The sequence below is a fragment of the Capsicum annuum genome, chromosome 7 (assembly GCF_002878395.1).
Source record: "Capsicum annuum cultivar UCD-10X-F1 chromosome 7, UCD10Xv1.1, whole genome shotgun sequence".
In the NCBI taxonomy this organism is placed as follows: domain Eukaryota; kingdom Viridiplantae; phylum Streptophyta; class Magnoliopsida; order Solanales; family Solanaceae; genus Capsicum; species Capsicum annuum.
Window position 1 is genome coordinate 131,615,239 of NC_061117.1, and position 20,433 is coordinate 131,635,671.

The window sequence follows — 20,433 nt, forward strand, 5'->3', positions numbered from 1 at the left end:
AAAGATCCTGAGCCTTTCCTAGTTTCTACACTAGTCGGAGAGTCAGTTGTTACGAAACAAGTCTATAGAAATTGCCCTGTTACTGTGCTTCATAGAGTCATACTTGCAGATTTGATAGAGTTAGACATGATAGATTTTGACCTTATTCTAGGTATGGATTGGCTTCATTCTATTATGCATCTATACATTGTCGTACCAATGTGGTCAAGTTTTAGTTTCCTGATGAACTAGTGTTTGAGTGGTCCGGGAGTTCGGTATCTCCCAAGGGTCATTTTATCTCCTATATGAAAGACAAAAAGCTTATATCCAAAGGTTGCATCTACCACCTAATTAAGGTCAAGGACACTAAGTCCGAGACTTCAACCATCCAATCGGTTGATGTTGTTAATGAGTTTTCTGATGTCTTTCCAGAAGATCTCCTAGGGGTACCTCTCGATAGAGAGATAGAGTTCAAAATTGACCTTCTTCTTGATACTTGGCCTATTTCCATTCTGCCATATCGTATGGCACCTACCAAGCTTAAGGAGTTGAAGGAGAAACTCAAAGATCTCTTAGACAAAGATTTCATTAGACCCGGTATTTCTCTTTGGGGCGTACTTGTTTTGTTCGTACGGAAGAAAGACGGATCTTTGCATATGTGCATTGACTACCATCAACTGAACAAGGTCACAGTAAAAATAAGTATCCTCTTTCGAGAATTGATGACCTGTTTGATCAATTGCAAGGTGCAAGTTATTTTTCCAAGATAGACCTTAGATCCGGCTATCATCAACTTAAAGTAAGGGAATTTGATATTCCAAAGATAGCTTTCCAAAATTTTTATGGTTACTTTGAGTTTCTAGTCACTTCTTTCAGGCTAAACAATGCCCCAACATCCTTCATAGACCTCATAAATTGAGTGTTCAAGCAATACCTTGATACGTTCATCATTGTCTTTATAGATGATATCCTTGTGTACTCCCGTGATGAGAATGACCATCCAACTTATCTTAGAATTGTCTTGCAAGCTCTTAGAGATCACCTGTTGTTTGCCAAATTTAGTAAGTGTGAATTTTAGCTAAGGTCTGTATCCTTCCTGGGTCATGTTGTTTCAACCGAGGGTATTAGAGTTGATCCCCAAAAGACAGAAGCTGTGAGAAACTGGCCTAGACCCATCTCTCCATCTGCCATTAGAAGTTTCTTGGGTCTAGCGGGCTATTACCGTTATTTTATTGAGGGTTTCTCTTCCATTGCATCTCCTATGACCCGGTTGACCCAAAAGAAGGTTAAAGTCCAGTGGTCCGATTCCTGTGAGAAGAGTTTTTAGGAGTTGAAGACTCGACTCACTTCAGCCTCTGTGTTGACTTTGCCTGATGGTACTGATGGTTTTGCAGTGTATTGTGATGCCTCTAGAGTTGGTTTGGGTTGTGTGCAGATGCAAAAGGGTAATATTATAGCTTATGCCTCTAGACAGTTAAAGCCGCATGAAAAAAACTACCCAACCCATGATCTTGAGTTAGCTGCTGTGGTTTTTGCTTTGAATATTTAGAGACACTATCTTTATGGTGTCTATGTTGATGTGTTTACTGATCATAAAAGCCTGCAGTACGTGTTTACCCAGAAGGAGTTGAATCTTAGGCAGAAGAGGTGGTTAGAATTATTGAAAGATAATGATATGAGTGTGTTGTATCACCCGGGCAAGGCCAATGTGGTGATAGATGCCCTTAGTAGATTGTCCATGGGTAGTGTTACGCATATTAAGGAAGGTAAGAGAGATTTAGCTCATGATGTTCATTGTCTGGCTAGGTTGGGTGTTAGATTGCTTGATTCAGTGGAGGGGAGTATGTTGGTTCAGAGTAGTTCCGAATCTTCTTTAGTTTTGGAAGTGAAGGAGAAGCAGGATAGGGATCCTAGTTTGGCAAACTGAAGAAGTCAGTTAAGGACCAAAAAGTTGATGTTTTGTCCCAAGGGAGAGATGGTATGTTGAGGGTGCATGGTAGGTTGTATGTTCCATGTGTTGATGATTTGAGGAGGAAGATTATGGGTGAAGTGCATGGTGCGTGTTATTTCATTCATCCCGGTACTACCAAGATGTATCGCAACTTGCAGGAAATCTATTGGTGGAACGGCATGAAGAAGAACATTGCCGAGTTTGTAGCAAAGTGTGCAACATGTCAACAGGTTAAGGTAGAGGACCAAAGACCGGGTGGTGTGATGCAAGAGTTTAGTATGCCTACTTTGAAGTGGGAGATGGCGAATATGGACTTCATGAATGGGTTACCTCTTTTGCGTCGTCATCATGATTCTATTTGGGTTAGTATGGATAGGTTGACTAAGTCCGCACATTTCTTGCCCGTGCATACATCTTATACGGCTAAGGATTATGCTAGATTGTATGTCTGGGAGTTGGTCAGACTATATGGAGTTCCCTTGTCTATCATTTCGGATAGGGATACTCAATTTACTTCTCAGTTTTGGAGGGCGTTTCAGTAGAGTCTTGGCACCCAAGTTCTTTTGAGTTCAGCTTTTCACCCGCAGGCAGATGGTCAGGCTGAGAGGACCATTTAGACCCTAGAGGATATGTTGAGGGCGTGCACTTTTGATTTCAAAGGTATTTGGGATGAGCATTTTCCATTGATAGAGTTCGCCTATAACAATAGTTTCTATGCTAGCATTGAGATGGCACCATTTGAGGCTTTGTATGGTAGGAGGTGCAGATAACCCATAGGTTGGTTTAAAGTGGGCGAAGCTGCTGCGTGTAGGCCTGATGCAGTGTTCGAAGCAATGGAGAAAGTTAAGTTGATTAGAGAAAGGTTGAAGACTGCTCAAAGTCGTCAAAGGTCTTACGCAGATGTGAGGAGGAGAGATCTTGAGTTTAAGGTAGGTGATTTGGTGTACTTGAAGATTTCACCCATAAAAGGGGTGAAAAGATTTGGCAGGAAGGGAAAGCTTAGTACCCGTTATGTTGGCCCATATAAAGTCTTGAGTCGTGTTGGTAAAGTGGCTTATGAGGTTGAGTTTCCCTCGGAGTTGTCCGCCGTTCATCCTATCTTTCATGTCTCCATGCTTAAGAAGCATATTGGTGATTTCGTTGTGGTTGATCCTTCTGAGAGTGTTGATATTTAGGATAGCATTTCCTTCGATGAGATTCCCGTGGAGATCTGAGATTTTCAGATCCATAGACTAAGGAACAAAGAAGTTCCCTTGGTCAAAGTTTTATGGCGGAACCAATCTGTTGAGGGTGCTACTTGGGAGGCAGAAGCAGACCTATGAGCCAAATACCCGCGCCTCTTTTCTGCAAGTTCAGATCAATCTGAAGGTACCATTCCTCCTTGATTCAGCTTTTCTAATCTAAAGTTCAGCTATGCATCTATCTTTGTATGAATTCTTACAATATCCGGTGTGCTCATGAGTTTAGGAAGATCTTGAACCGTTTAGTAATTGTTTCAGATGTGTCTGCTCAATTTTTCCTGTATTCCGAGCCTAAATAGCGACATTCAAGGACGAATGTTCCCAAGGGGGAGATATTGTAAGGCCCCGCAAAGTTTCCTCATAGTTTGAGCCGTAGGGCGTGTCGAGTGAGGCATGATTCCGGCCCTAAAATATTGAGAATTTTCTTACTAAGTGAGTAACGTGTTAACCATATAGAATTTACCTAATTTCTACTTTTTATCACGTGAGAAATCTAATAAGCTTTCCATCCATAGAAGATTTGCCCAAATCCAACACTCGGGTAAGAATTTATGGCTAATTTAAGCCTTAGTCATAAAACTGCATCATTTAATTGCCTGGCGCGTCGCGGAGAGGGTTGATTTGGCAATTGTCAATTTTTAGTGAAATCCCGTGATAGTGGCACACCGCGGAGGAGTCCTAGGTCCCAACCAGTGGGAAAACATGATGGCTCCACATCACGGAGGCTGCCAATTTCCCAATTGTCAAATTCTGGTGAACCACCGTGATAAGTGGTGCGTTGTAGAGGCCAATGGAATCGGGTTTCAGTTTAATTTTTCCAGTTTTGCACAGATGTTTAAAAGAACACTTTGGACCTTTTCCAAGCCTATAAAATCGTGGAAACACTAAATCAAAGCCATTTACAAGCATCTTATGAGGTTTTTCTCAAGTTCTCTCTCAACATAAACCCTAAGTATCCAAAACCACTTCCAAGAATCTCAAGAATCCACCATGAATTTCCTAAATTGAGTCAATATTCAAGGTTTCCAAGTCAAGGACCTCAAGAACCCTCATTCTAGAGCACGAATAGAGTTCCAAAAGTGAGAGTTCATCAAAAGCTTCTAATTCAAGGTATGTGGAGTTTTTGAACAAGAGTAACCCTTTCACCCTTGTTCCCCAAAGGCTATTTACATCATGAAATTCTTGAAATATATGAGGTTTTTACATAAATTTGAATTGGGTTTTTTACCCATTATTATTAAATACATTGTATCGATATTTCCCTTGAATTAAGAGTCAAATGACATGATTTCTACATATTTTCTTGAGTATTTATATTTGGGTATAAACCCCGTGATTTTACTCCTTAATAAGCTAATATTTGCATTGTTGAGATATTGAAGCATTTGGCTATATTGAGATTTTGGGGTAACTTGCTGAAATTTCCAAATTTCCACATGATTTATGAATCTATATGCTATATATTATGCTTTTGATAAGCTTTAACTTAAGATTGAATAATGGGTTAGTAAGCCCTATTTGAGACTTGTGAAATTATGAACTTTTGTGCTATAAGCACCCATGTTTAGAGTATTTTGAGATAATTGAGAAATGAATTAACCTAATGGTCCTTGAGCTTTGAAATCCACTTCACTATATGAGATTATCGATTTGATTATTGGGTTCGTGGTGAACCATGTGATTATTCTAAAAGTGGATTTTTTTGAGATGAGCGCAGATAATCTAAAGGGAGTAGTATTTAGCACCGAGTGGGTTTCTTACCCAAAAACTGCGTGCCACCGTAGGTTGGACCTGAGGCCAAGTTTATGATGATTATGATTGGGCTCGAGGTCGAGTTTTGTTTAGTGATCACTAGACCTAGGTTATACTTCCTGGCAAGAGTATGACGCTCCTCCCCAATGTCTCTTCCTTAGGAGGACAAAACATTGGACTCCATGTAGCTCGCATGATTTATGTCGGTTACGAGAACCTCCCTTGACATTTAGATTTTGAGATCAAATACTTATTTTCCTTACCTATAAGTTATTTTCCTAAATGGTTGAATTGCAAAGATGTTTCCCCAACTAAAGTATTTTCTTGATGTGAGTTATTTCCTAAATGAAAGCATCTTCCCTTATTATAGTACTTTTTATAAAGCCTTGAGATAAGTTGTTTCCATAAACTAGAATGCCTTTCCATTTGAGATGGAGTGATTTCCCTAAAGCTTGAGATGATATATTTTCCTAAAGTTAATGAAATGCCTTCAATTATGTTTTCAAGTTATATGATTCTGAATTCCAAGTATATGAGTTCTAAAATAGTTATGAAATGTTGAGCATTGAATAAGTTTTACTCTGCATAAGACTTATGCATGAGTTGAAAGTATTGTTTAAATTTCCTTAGCCTTTGGGTATTGAGAATAAGAGAAGATTTTGAATTTTGAGATTAAACAATGATGACTCACGAGATTTGTGTTACATGCTCCATTCTACATAACTTATGAGCTTTATATTTTATACTTGTTCAATCAATGTGAGTCGTCTCATAATGCATACATGATTTGATTAAAAAAGATTGTTACTATTTTATTCATATGCATTCACCCCGCATACTGAGTACATTCCAAGTATTGATCCACATATATGTCTATGTGCTACATTGTGTCATAATGTAGGTTTAGGTGCTCAGTACCATCCTCGTCCGTGATTCTTCGAGTACCTTACCTATGTTTTCTACAGTAGTGAGTCCTCATGATTCGAGGACCGATCTTCAGATATTTACCGTACTTGAGAGACTATGTTTTATCTTCAGTTCATTTCAATTCAGTTGGGGACCTATCCCAACGGCTCTCTAGATTTTGATTTATAGAGGCTTGTCAGACTAGTGTCAGACTTGTGATGTGTCGAGGGTTCAATATTGTGGTTTTGTTGAGATTTCTCTATATTGTGGTCTGATGGAGCAAGTATCTTTTCCATATTTCCTTTCATGTGATATGACTATGCTAGTGTTGAGTCCATTCTTATCTTAAATTGAGTTTCATTGGTGGAAAATGGCTATAAGGTTTAGCTTGGGGATACTCGTAGCCTTAGGCATCGTGTGACATCCCGGGAGATGATTTCAGTTCATTACACTTTATTATTCTCTTTTTGGAAATTCTAAATTGTCCTAAATCTAAACGTGATAGAATCTGGATCCATCTATATCAAGTTGTTTGGACTTAGGCCCCACCTCTGACAAAGAGAGGTTCTAAATATAGGACATATTTGTTTAACATTATGTGAATGTTTAACTCTATATAAATACATTTGTGACCTAAACTAACTCTTTATCTTTGTATTTCCTTTATTTTTTTCTGCCCTCGACAAAGGTTGATCGTGTTGACATTCGAGCTAGTTGACCATCCTTACTTCACCAGATCTACGTCATCGACATTACCATGACGTAGTTGGGCTTTTCAAGGAAGCAAAATTACTATGTCTGATCCGACTACACCTAATCCAATTGGTATAGAGAACGTCACGATTAATAGTGAACCTCCTAAAACTTCTGATGTTAGAGCTTCTATTCAACATGACGAGCATGTCGCCTGCTTAACTCGAGAGGTCGAGGATCTGCGGGGAGAATTGAATCGGGTTAAAGACTTGACTAACTTATCCATTATACTCCAAAGTCCACCTTCTGAACCAAGAAATACTGCACCAAACCCACGTTTTCATCACTTGATTCACCAGTTCCCAAACACTTTCCTCTTCAACACCCCCGCTTACCAGTAATAATCCACCTCCAACTACCTCGGCAAATCCACCAAATCAACCACCTCTCTATACCCTTCCATGATGTCAACCACCCACCTACACTAATCCACCACTTTTTAACCCACTATATCAACCTCCAGTTCATATTCCTTACGTTTCTCTACCTGCTTATACTTATCCACCACAACTACTTATTCAAACCAACCACTCATTAATACCCCTTTTAATCCTCCATAACGTCTAATCCAAAATACTCCTAACATATAAAATTAACCCTCTTAGTATATACAAGGGGCACATGTTGCCATACCGTATGCGCGACATGTTCCTCCCATATATGTAGGGGAAAGACAAACCTTTACGAACCTAATAATGGTCAAGTTTAAGCCTGAGGTTTACCAATATGAGGAAATGGAGAAGGATGCCAAGGCAAGGGCCGATAATGATTTAGTAAGAAGGATTTATGAACTTAAGAATGCAATGAGAAACCTACAAACTACTAGGGGAAGCAAAAGCCTAGAGTATGATGATCTGTGTGTGCAGCCAGACATTGACTTGCCCATGGGATATAAGCCACCAAAATTTGATTTATTTAATGGAGTTGGTGACCCTCATACACATTTGAGGGCCTACTGTGAGAAATTATTAGGATTAGGGAGAAATGAAATGATCATAATGAAGTTGTTCATAAGAAGTTTGTATGGTGAAGCTTTTGCTTGGTACACACAACAAGATCTTCATAAATGGTGTGGCTGGAATGATATGGCGCAAGACTTCATGGATCAGTTTAAATTCAACACTAAAATCACACTAGATAGGTTCTACTTGGCCAAGTTGAAAAAGAAATTGACCGAGACATTTCGGGAGTATACGCTGCGTAGGAGGGCAGAAACAGCTAAAGTCCAACCACCAATGAGTGAAGGTGAAATGAACCCCACTTTTATTGAATACCAAGATAACATTTTGTACTATGAAAAAATGATAACCATGACGGGACAAAAGTTCATGAAAGCCATTCGAATGGAAGAAATCTTGGATGATGGGATTAAGTTGGGGAGAATCCAAGACTATACGTCCTTGCAGGCTACAAGCAAAGCAATTCAATATAGTTCTATTAATGGGAACAATTAAAAAAAGATGTATTTGCTGTCGTGATTGACCAAGGACATAAGCCAAGTCAGACTCCTTTCTACCTAAATTAACCACATCAACCCATCTATCCTTACCATTATGGTGAAATTTCCCAAATATTTTAATATCCTCCACCAACTACTTATCTTGTCTACAACATCCAGGAAAATTATTACCAACCTCAAGCCTCTTCTCTTTAGAATTCACATCTATATCAACCTGTCCAAGCTCCAACTCACCAAAATCATCCACATGCTGCACCCAGGGCCCGTCCAAATCCTGAAACCAAAATCACTCGCAACTATACCAAATTAGTTGAATCATATGCTAAGTTATTTGAAAGGTTGAAAACAACAGGCATGATACAACCCATAGAAGGAAAAATCCCAAATCCTATTCCAAAATAGTTTGATAGTTCCAAGCGTTATGCATATCATTCTGGAATTTTTAGGCACAACAGTGAAGATTATTATGGTCTTTAAAACAAGATTGAAGCCTTAAACAAGGAAAGAATGATTCAAATTGCTGGACCTTAGCCCAATGTGAGCAAAAACCCTCTACCAAACCACAGGAATGCCAATGTGATCATGATAACTATCGAAGAAGATTGGGGTTTGAAAGGGACCATTGTGTCAATTAGAAAGGTTGGAAGAGATGCGCTATCAATGGTCGTCCTAGAACTAGAACCAGTGGATGATACTGCTACTACCGACAAGACACTAACCATTTGGAATGCCAAATTAGAAGAAGCTTGGAAGAATTGGACTTGTACTCCGTACCTGGGTTCTTGGTAAATTGAACAAGCAGTTGATTTTTTAAAATATTTTGAAATAACACGATCTATAATTGAGGTTTGATCGTGCCTAAAAGTTTATGTTGTGTTGCCTCATCATTTGAAAGCTTAATTGCAAAATCTATGAATGAATTTTCTATTTTCTATTACAATTACTTTCTATTTTTTATATAAATTATCAAATCTGTTAATTACGATCGTGAAATAATGAAACAAATGAACAAAGATTGATTCCAAGAAAGACTTTGAAGCATGCGAAGCTGATTGAGAGTTCAAACAACCAACCAAACACTATGGCAAACATGAGAGTACTTGAGCTCGAAGAGTACTCATTCAAGGGAAGTCAAGACACTACATTAAGGAAGACTTTAGATAGGTTTTATGTAATATAGATTTCACATATCATGTACTTACGAACAACGTTTCAACCCGATTCCCTTGCCAGGATACGTAGTCAGTCCATATAGGGTTCGGTCTTACTATAGAAAACAAAATCCAAAATTTCTTATTTGTAATAGGAGAACTACGCCTGACCTGATTCGCTCAGCGGGATACGTAGGCCACCCAAAGATGGTCCAGTCATATTAGGATAAAACTAAAACTTCTTCCTTATGTAATTTTGAACTACATGCGGCCTGATTCCCTAGGCCGAATATTTAGGCAACCTATAGCAGGTTAGACCCCTTTATTAGAAAACCCCAAATCATTTTTATGTACCTTAAACTATGTTCTGACATGATTCTCTCGACGAGATATGTAGGCGACCTATATATGGTTCGGTCTCATCATAACAAAACTTATATACCTTCTACACTAATAAAACTGGGGCAAATTTTGAAAAGATTCCAATAGGGATGATTGAATATTGTCAAGATATATTTGGCTTAGGCTACCAAAAAAGGAGTAAAAAGATAAAGGACATTCATTTTGTTTCAAAAGTGTCACAATCTAAGGTTGGCAGAAGTTTTGAAAACTATACATATCTTGGCATATACGTATATGTGTCCTTTAAACATTTTCTTACAAAGCTTTTACTACTGGTTAATTTTCCAAGTCTCAACGGAGATCACAAGGGTTTGAACTAACAAGATGAACATAGGATCAAGAAATTCAAACCTTGAGTAAACACGAATCAACACCCCCTCCCAACTAAAATTTTTTCTTTGAGCACAGAGACAACAAAAATGCAGGATGACAACGCTAAGTTGATGTCAAGGCTACCAATCATGGCCATGAATATCATTTGGCTTCTAATATTAATTACTCATCAAGGACAAATATTGAATATCAGAGAACAATACTCAAGCAATCAATAACACCATCTACAGCTAAGCGGCCCCACTCATTTTATTCTTTACTCCACTATCTTATTTTGTAATTCATTTTTCCTCTTGGTAATTTCACTTTGAATTCTTGAAGGAATAGATTTGGGGTCTTTGAAGACACGTGGATATATTATTGGGCCATACAACTCCTTCATCATAAGCCATACGACTTTATTTCTCATCCATCATCTACTTTAATTTTACCTCATGACTTTATTCAGTAACTTTACTCTAAAGTCTCTTTTCAGGAGTTACAACATTCAACATTAGTCTCCAAAGACAATTAGAGACTTATTCATCACGAAATTCCCAAAGACAACCGGAGGATTTCACAACAATCAACATTGTGTCCTCGAAGATAACTGTAGACACCGTCATCATCAAGTCTTCATAGATAAATGGAGACATCATGTATCATTAACTCCCTGAAGATAATCGGAAGACATCATTGAGTCCCTGGAGACAAACAACGGCCTCATTTTACTTTAAAGTTTTCGATGACAACCAAAAATATCATTACATCATGAATATAAGCCGAGCGGTTACACTCTTATTTTACCTTCTACTTTACTAATTACTTTAAATTACTTTACCAACTTTAATGAATTTACCTTAAATCTTACAGACATCTTTGATAATTAAGTCTTTAAAAGCAACTAGAGATGTCATGCACTCTCTGAAGAAAACCAGAGATTTTATTCAGTCCCCCAGGCAAGTGGAGACTTCATTCAACATTAAAACTCCCGAAGACAATTGGATACTTTGTTACAACACCTGAATAAGCCAAGCGGATACCTTAATTTTTCTTATATATTTCATAATTTTGATTCAACTGGTAATTTTACCATGAGTTTTATTTTGATAGAAAATACAATTTACAATAATGAGAAGTACATCACAATGTAGAACTACCCTCTTAGAAGCAAACTAGGACAAGCTAGAGGAATGTCAAGCATCCCTAGCTACGTCAAGGATTCCGATGAAGAAACTCAACCTGACCCGACTCACATTTTTATTTTCATAATTTTTAGTGTCGTCACCTAGTTTCATCTTAATCTGACACTAGGGTAATTTTTCAAAATACACAATCTCATTTTCTTTCAAAATCCTCAAGAGATATTATCATTCAACATCTCCTTATTTCAATCACCCAGTGCCGTCTAAGTGTTGCTATCTATTTTTCTTTAAATCATGTTTATGAGAGAAATTATGTTTTGATGCACGTCTTATTTAGAAACATGGTTGTGTCATGTTCAAATATGTGATATATGAAAATCAGTCCCTTTGTATCTTTTCTGTTTGGTATGTCTTAGGAAGTATGTGACTTGTTCCGACTTTCAAGATTATGCGCAAATCATCTCACCTTACCCCATCTTATCCAACTCGTCTGCTATTATGGACTTCTTCCTCATGTATTCTCGTTAGCTTAGGATTTCTTTTATAGTTAGAATCAAGCTTTATCAAAAACAAGTCTAAAACTTTGATTCAAAGTGATTCCTTATCCCTTCTTTATTGTATCATTACCCTTTTTGTAGAATTTGGCTGTTTAATTTCATCTTAATTTCGATTATCCTATGTGGATGATTTAATATTCAAACACGTGGTGTCTACGAGACTTTCATTTCTCTGTTTTAACTTTAATTTATGTGATATGGGGCTGATGTAGTTTGGATAGTATGGTTTGTAATATCTCCCGTGATAGTAAGAAAAGTGTCAAGATGTATACTAGTAATTAAAATAGACTTCCTTCCCTTTTTCGTTCAAAATTTGATGATATAAAGACTATTACCTATTCGTTTATGGTATTCAACAATATGAGACTATATATATTCGTTGTGTTGGACGTCCTACAAATCCAAGTGTAAAAGTCATTAAATTCGGCTACAAGAGTGGAATTCTATCTTTCTTGTGTTGAATCCACATGTATTGCTACCTGAATAATAACATATGTAGGGAATGGCAAATTTGGCTGCTTTGGCAACAATTAGAGCTCCTGCTCTTTCTCTTCTGGTCTTGGTTTACTTACTATATTTTCTTTTAAAACAAGGTGTGCGCCTCTGTTAATGTGAAAGTTTATTAGCTGCAGTTATTTTATTTATTTTCAAAAGGATAAAGTCGATATCTGTTAAATGCATTTGGTTGATCACATCTTGGACATCTTGAAAGTTTGAACGTTTTTTCTTTTAGTCCGAACCCATTGATGGCCCCCTAAAATTGGTACTATCTTTTACTTAGGCATCTCAACTGGACGTTGTTCATTTTTGACACCTCAAGTAGCCATAGAGTGTCACTTTGACACTTTTTGCACAATCAACTGTAAACCCTCACGCGCGTGGCTACACTTGCTTCTTACGTGGATTAATTGACCAATTAAACTATGCTAACTTATTTTAATTATCCAACTCATTAATATATACACAATTAAATTAAAAGATAAAAATACATAACAATCTAACCGATTATTTGCTGACACTTGGCATTTTCTCAATTAATTATAAAATTATTTAACTCCCCCCAACCCCCAAGTCATCTTCTCTAACCCCACCCCCACCCCTATTGGACAAACTACCATTCTTGTTTGGCACAACCCCCCTCTCCCCCATTCATCTTCTCCATTCTCCCTCCCCCCTCCCCACCCCCACCCCCACCCCCACCCTTACTTAAGTTATCTTCTCCATTTGGCAGGCACCCCCCAAGCTTCGTCCCATCACTTCTTTGTGTATGTTTATTAGTAAAAATTTGCTAAAATCTTAACCCATTAGTATAAATTTGTTATGATTTTAGGTATGTTTATTAGCTTTGTAAATTCAAACATCACAATATCTCCAAAAAAAATAAGCTCAAATTCACAAAAATGGTGAATTTTTTTTTCTCCTTTTGTTTTTTTTCTGTTAATTCGATCAATGAATGGAAAACCATTTTAAGAAGGGACCTCATATTAAGAAAAAATAATGATTCAAATCAACACAAGGGAAAATAAAAAATTCTTATTTCTTGATTTCTTATTTTTTAAAGAAGGAAATTCTTGATCTTTGTTAAAATCAACCATTATTATTTCTCAAATAGCGAATTAACCTTTTTTCTTAATTTTTTATTTTTCTTTTCTCTGTTAATTCGATCAATGAAGGAGAAATTCGTGTATGGATGTGTTAAGGAAAGGAAAAAAATGGACTCAAAGAGTAAGGAAGAAAGAGGAGGAAGATGAAAACATTACAAAAATACCCTGAAACACGTTTAAGAGAAAGTATAATACATTCTCTTTGGTGAATCAGCAAAAGGTGTCAAAATGACACACTTATAGCTACTTGAGGTGTTTAAAATGAACAAGGTCCAGTTGATGTTCTTAAGTGAAAGATCTTTCCAAGTTTAGGGGGCCACCGATGGGTTTGGCCTTTCTTCTATTCTATCTTTCTGGCTTATCTATTTGACACTCATATATCTAATCCTTATCTCTCTTTTTATATATATAAAATTTGAGTTGGAATTCCAATTGATATGCCATTTCAACCCCATATAGTAGGTCAATTGCTAGGATGATTACAGAGCTTCAGAGTCGCGTAAAGTAGAAGTCCAAACCCTGTTAGGAGTTTAGTATCTCTTAGTCCTTCCTCTTTATTCAATATTCGCCCTATGTTATTATTCTTTGTAACATGAAATGGTATTTAATCATTATGGATTGTTATAATTTTATTAATCGCTTATCATGTTTATATTACTCTAGAACTCGCGAATCCCCTTTTAAATACATTAACATCTTTACCTTTTCTCAATTTGCACACGACTAGTTAAATGGATCTTTTCTTAAATAAAAAGAGCTCTAGCAATTTTAATATTGAGCTAACTTTTAAACTATTTACTCGCCTAGAAAACATTTTAATGTTGAAACCTCAATATTTTCTCGAAATAAAAGATAATACGATCGTATGAATAGTTAAAGCTTACATTTTTAGAGAACTATCTATCAACTTCAGTTCATTTGAGTAGATTAAATTATATTCTACCTTAGTTTTATTCATTCATTTACACTAGTTCAAATATCTAAACCATGGAAAATCCAAACAAAACCAAACTCACAAGGTACACATAAATACACACTATCATATATGAAGCATCGTTGTTGCTACTTTTATTTGTTTATTTTACCTTCTTAAAACAAAAATTATTATCATCATTATTTACACTAATTGCATAGATATTTATTTTTAGATATTTTTAATTACTATTTTTTTAAAAATTTTGCAAACAAATAAACAATAGCATGATATCTGTTAAAATTGGTCTTGGACTTAACTCACACCCCAAAAGCTAGCTCATGAGGAGGAGGATTGCCAAAGCCTTATAAAGAGACCACCCATCTCATTAACCACCAATGTGGGACTTTCTCTATTTTTTTTTAACACCCTACCGCACGCCCAAACCTGAACTGGAGCCCAAACCTCAACTGGGCGTGGACATAATCTACCCGATATCTCAATTTGGGGACCCAACATTGGGTGAGAATGGGCCTTGCTATGATACCATGTTAAAATTGGTCTTGGAACTAAATCACACACCAAAAGCTAGCTCATGAGAAGTAGGATTTCCCAAGCCTTATAAGGAGACCAAAGACTCTTTCCTCTTTCGATGTGGGATACTTAACACTCCTCCGCATGCCCAGACTAACTGTAGTATGGACAACACGGACAGGCTAACTGGAGCGTGTACAATATATATGGGGGCCCACCATTGGTGAACAAATATTTGGAATGGGTCTTGCTTTGATACCATGTTAAAATTGGTCTTGGACCTAACTCACACCCCAAAATCTAGCTCATGAGGAGGAGGATTGCCGAAGCCTTATAAAGAGACCATCCATCTCATTAATCACCAATGTGAGACTTTTTCTATTTCTTTTAACTCTTATGTTTTAAGAATAAACAAGTCTATTTTGTTAAAAAATTAATACAATAATGTACTTTGATATTTTATGTATATTTATTTTTCGCGAGAAACCCATTCTTATAAGCTTATTCTCAAAATAAATAATTTTCATTTTTTGAGACATACACGATGATTTACAAATAAATGGACTTTTACATGATTTTAAAATTGATATTTTCTTTTATCTCTCAAACATTTTTATTTACTTATTTAACTTTATATATCAATCAAATTCCATACTCCTGAAAAAATTATTAAAGTTTAAATTTTCAATTTGATAAATACTAATGTTAACTTTTATGCTTCACTTTCATATTCTTGAAACATGCATGCATATTTGATAATAAATCATGTCACTTTTCGTATATCGTAAAGTGTATATTTATGTACCTTATGTGGTTTTTTTGAACTTGATAAACATATGTGTTGTTATCACTATTTTTACAAATAATGAAAAAATAAATATGTCCCAAATATTTTTCTAAAATCAAGTTTAAGGACTATCTTCGAATAAGCTGTGAGGAGTGCTTAACACCTCCCCCTCGAGTAACCAAAACCCTTACTTAGAACCTCTATGGTTTTCGCAGACTAAAATAGAGTTTTCACATTACAAAAATGGTTTTCATAGTTTTTTCTTAAAAGTTAGGTGGCGACTCAAAACAAAACAAATATTTTTTTCCACAAACTAAAAAGAGTCACTACCATCACACTAACGTTGCATACTATTTTGACTGGTTTAAAATAGGGCGCGATAATTTGCGTTAAAGATCTGGCGTCACTATTTGTTTGGATTCTATGTAGATATCTTTTCTGATCATATGAGCCTGCAATATGTGTTCACTCATAAGAAATTGAATCTTAGGCAAAGGAGGTGTCTTGAGATGCTAAAAAATTATGGCAAGAGTCTCCACTATCACCAAGGTAAAGTTAATGTAGTTTTTAATGCTTATAGCAAGTTATCCATAGGGATTCTAGCTCATATGGATGGGGATAAGAGGGAATTGGTGAATGATATTCACCATTTGTCTAACCTTTGTGTTCATCTCTTGGACATTAAGAATGGTGGTGTGTTTGTGCAAGAGGTAGCGAAGTCATTCCTTATTGCTGAAATAAAAAAAAGTAGGTATTAGATCCTGCATTAATGAAGATTAAGGGAGATATGATTTATCAAAAGGTTATAGCTTTTTAGATCGCTGGTGATGGTATCTTGAGATACGAAGGCAGATTATGTATTTTCAATATAAATAGGTTGAGAGAAAGGATTTTAGCTGAGGCTCATGAGTCATGTTATACTATTCATCTTGATTCGATGAAGATGTATCGTAATTTTAAGAAGATTTATTAGTGGAATAATATGAAGCGAGATGCGGCCATGTTTTTGGCTAAATGCATGGTGTGTCAATAAGTGAAGGTTGAGCACTTGAGGAACGGTGGGTTGTCTCAATAGGTTAAGCTTCTTGTGTGGAAGTAGGAAGTGATTAATATTGATTTCAATATCGGTCTTTCTCTATTTTGAAATCAGTTTGATTTGATTTATGTCATTATGGATAAGATGACAAAGTCTTCTCATTTCTTGCCAGTAAGGACTAATTATTCGGTAGAGGATTATGTGAGGTTGTTTCTCCAAGAGATTATGATGTTTCACGAAGCGCCTATTTGTATCATATCAGACCGTGGTACGTAGTTCTCATCATATTTTTGGCATTTATTTTAGAGTGGTTTAGGAACTAAGGTAAGAATTAATTCTGTAATTTACCCATAGATGGATGGGCAAACAGAAAGGTTGGTACAGGTCTTGGAGGATATGCTTCTGGCTTGCGATTGACTATGGAGTTAGTTGGGTTGATCATTTGCCTTTCATAGTGATTTCATATAATAATAGTTACCACTCTAGCATTGGTATGACTTTTTTTGGGGTATTGTATGGTAAGAGATGTCGTTCTCCTATTGGGTGGTTCGAGGTTGGTGAGGTAGAGATGTTTGGGCTGATTTGGTTCACCAAGCAATAAAAAGGTAAAGGTGATTCGGGATAGACTTAAAGCCAACCAAAGTCGCCAAAAGTCCTATATGAATGTGAGGCATAGAGAGTAAAAGTTTGAGGTTGGCGATTGGGTGTTCTTGAAGGTATCTCCCATGAAAGGAGTAATGCAGTTTGGGAAGTAGAAGCTAAGTCCCCGGTATGTTGGCGCATACCTGGTCTTGAAGAGGGTTGGTATTGTAGCGTATGAATTAGAGTTGCCTCCTAGTTTGAGCTCCATTCATACGGTGTTTTATTTCTTGATGTTGAGGATGTGTGTGGGTGATTTGTCGTTGATTGTTCCTACCAAGGATATTGGTATTTTATAATCCTTGTTTATGAGGAAGTCTCGATTAAAATCTTTGATCTACAAGTTCATCAATTGCGGATGAAGGATGTGGCTTCGGTAAAGGTTCTTTGGAGGAACCACAAGGTTGAAGAGGCCACTTAGTAAGCCGAAGAGGATATGAAGTCCAAGTATCCATCCTTGTTTTCTGCTCTAGAAAATTGTGCGTACAGTATGTGTTATTCTTCACATCTTTATTTTCTTATTTTGTTAAAAGAAAGGGTGATTTCCTTGACAACTTTATTTTTTGAATTTTTTAAATATAAGAGTAGGGGAGTATAAGGTCAAATCGTGCTAACAATGGCCTTGTCCCATGATTCTAGGATGAATAATCCAAGTGGGGGAGAATGTAACGCCCCATATTTTTGGCCCTTGAAAATTTTTGAGCTTTGGGCTCACTGCCTTGGTCATGAATCATGGTGATGGGTCATGAGATGTGGTTATGAGTCGTAGGACCCTAGTCGTAACCAAATTAGAAACTTAGTGGAAAGGTTCTACATTGAGTACGAGTGGATCACTATGATTCGTGAGGATATGTTATGAGTCATAGGTTCAAATCATAGGATATCCTGTGTTAATTCATTTGGGTTGTGTGTTTATCATGACTAGATCTTACGAGTTGTAAGATCTCATTACGAGTTGGTTGGTGGAGTCGTAAGGTGGGTAATGTATGGGGGTCCTAGTCACTCTATTGTTTACAACTCATGGTCACGAGTCGTAAGGTGTAGGTACGAGTCAATGGATTGACTCATAACCAAAGATGTTTTTTTCTAGATTTTATGTTGAGCAAATTTTGGACATTTTCCCTCATGCCCAACTTAAAACCCACGTCTTATAACTTCTATAGGTCATCATTAGCTATCAAAAACACATCAAATAACCTCTTAGAACAATTGTATATCCTCAAGGTCAAGAAGACTTAGGGTTTTCATCAAGCTAATTAACTGGGCTTTCAAGGGTGCTTTCTTTCTGTACTTCTTGGTGATTAAGGCATGTTACTCTTCCCTCATTGTTAATTTTTCTGAAGCATGTGATTTAAAGTGTTGTTCATTAGGTTATTATTTTGGTTTGGAAAACAAAAGTTAGGGGTTATGAATGTTGTGAATTGAATAATGTTCCTCATGGTTTATATATATATGATTTTCATGCTTTTAATATGGTTTTGAACTTGTTGGTGAATAGGTATGGTGAATGAACTATGGAATTGTGATTTTCCCAAAGCTTGTGGCTTTGAAGTTGTTATCACCCAACCTCATCATGTGAAATTGGTTTCAGTTATTAGAAGTGTGGGAATTTGTAAAATTGAACTAGTCTTGAACTATTGCATGACATAAGGACGTATTTGAGATACAATGGTATGATTTAATGAACAAAGAGAGTTGGTGTTCCCCAATGTGTATTAATGAGCAAAGGTAGTTGGTATCCCCAAGTTAATGGAAATTGTTTTGGCATGATGTGTTACCTCTCAAGTGTAGTTTTTATGACGATACTAACAATGTAAGTCTAAAAGTGTAACATGGTTCATTGAATGGGAATGTGTGACAATTGTCTTAATTAGGATTTAATAAGGGTTGTGTAGCTGAGTTATGAAAGTGTATGTTAGAGAAATCAATACTGGAAACCGAATTTGCGGATGCGGGGGTCAAAGTGAGCAGGGAAGTTCGAGTCCCCCCCTTATTATTATTTTATGATTAGGGAGTTCAAGTCCCTCATAATTCATTATACGATCGGGTTCTTAATTTACCTTGATATATGTTGGAGGTTTGAGTTACCCAGGTGCATATATATGAGATTATTCTCTGGTTCATACGGTTACACGTACTAGGACCCGACCAGGCAGTGAGAGCTAAGGACCATAAAGTCCGTGGGTACTATTATATGACGGTTGAGCTACATAATCCAAGCTAAACTTTTTAGAACCATGTTAAGCCTTATTCCCTATCCCAATATGTGATATATATATATATATATATATATATACACACACACACACATATATATATATATTTATGTATTTGATTATTTGCACTTGTTTTGAATGATTTTAAACTGCTGATCATATCATTATGTTATCCCTATCCTTGAATTACATGCTACCGTTCACCCTGCTAGCCTTTTTTAGATGTTGTATCCTTACGCGATGTAGGAACTGGACATACTTCTACTCCTTCTGCTTAGTGACTTGTATTCAAGATCAGCTAGCGAGTCAGATTGAAGTGTGAGCTTCCATACTTTTGAAGACCCCATTTCATGTTTATGAATTCCTTTACATTTTCACTATTCCTTTGGATTTAGTTTTTGTCTATGGTCGGAGGCATGTCCCGATTGAATATTTATTGGTTTTTATTAGAGGCTTTATCGGACTACTATCAGCATAGGTGGTGTCGGTATTGGTATTAGCATTGATATTAACTTTGGCATTGATACTGGTATCGGTTTGTTTTAGTTAGACTCATTCTGATGATTTTAAATTAATATTCTCTTATCTTGTGATATGCTCAAAATTCAATTGACCTTAGGGTGTGGTGTGTTTGGTTTAGAGAGGTAAAGGGGGTGATCTCCTGTCCACGTGGTACTTGAGATACCCATCATAGCTAGGCACTGGTTTGGGTTAAGATAATAGGTGACACTAAAGCGGACACGTGGGCGCTAAATCGCCTACCAATAAAGCAGCAACATGGGTGATAAAGCTGTCTGGAAGAAAGCCCCAGGTGCCGCCAAAGCGGAACTAATGGCACTTGGCAAATATTACTTTAGTGGATATTAGGAGCTAAAGTTCATCACTTCCAACGGGCTAGGGCCACTAAATTGACCCATGGGTGCTAAAGCGCCTAGACCTAAAGCGACCCAATAAGAACTTAAGCAAACCTATTAGGTGCCATGCACTATACTTTTACCAAATCCAAAACAAACTTCTTTCGGGTGTTCAAGATTCATTCGAAACTCCGTGCATGGAAATACACTATTCTACCATACCAAATTTGATATTTCGCACT

General features: G+C 36.7%; 1 protein-coding gene across 1 annotated transcript; it reads left to right on the plus strand.

The window, feature by feature from the left end:
* Nucleotides 1–7,277: 7,277 nt before the first annotated feature.
* On the plus strand, nt 7,278–8,036 carry LOC107876584. Its single transcript, XM_016723475.2, has one exon. The coding sequence runs from the start codon at nt 7,278–7,280 to the stop codon at nt 8,034–8,036; it is 759 nt and encodes a 252-aa protein (XP_016578961.2).
* Nucleotides 8,037–20,433: the final 12,397 nt, after the last annotated feature.

Excerpts from the sequence above, each read along its gene's own strand:
- LOC107876584 (XM_016723475.2), top strand. The coding sequence starts at position 7,278 with ATGGTCAAGTTTAAGCCTGAGGTTTACCAATATGAGGAAATGGAGAAG.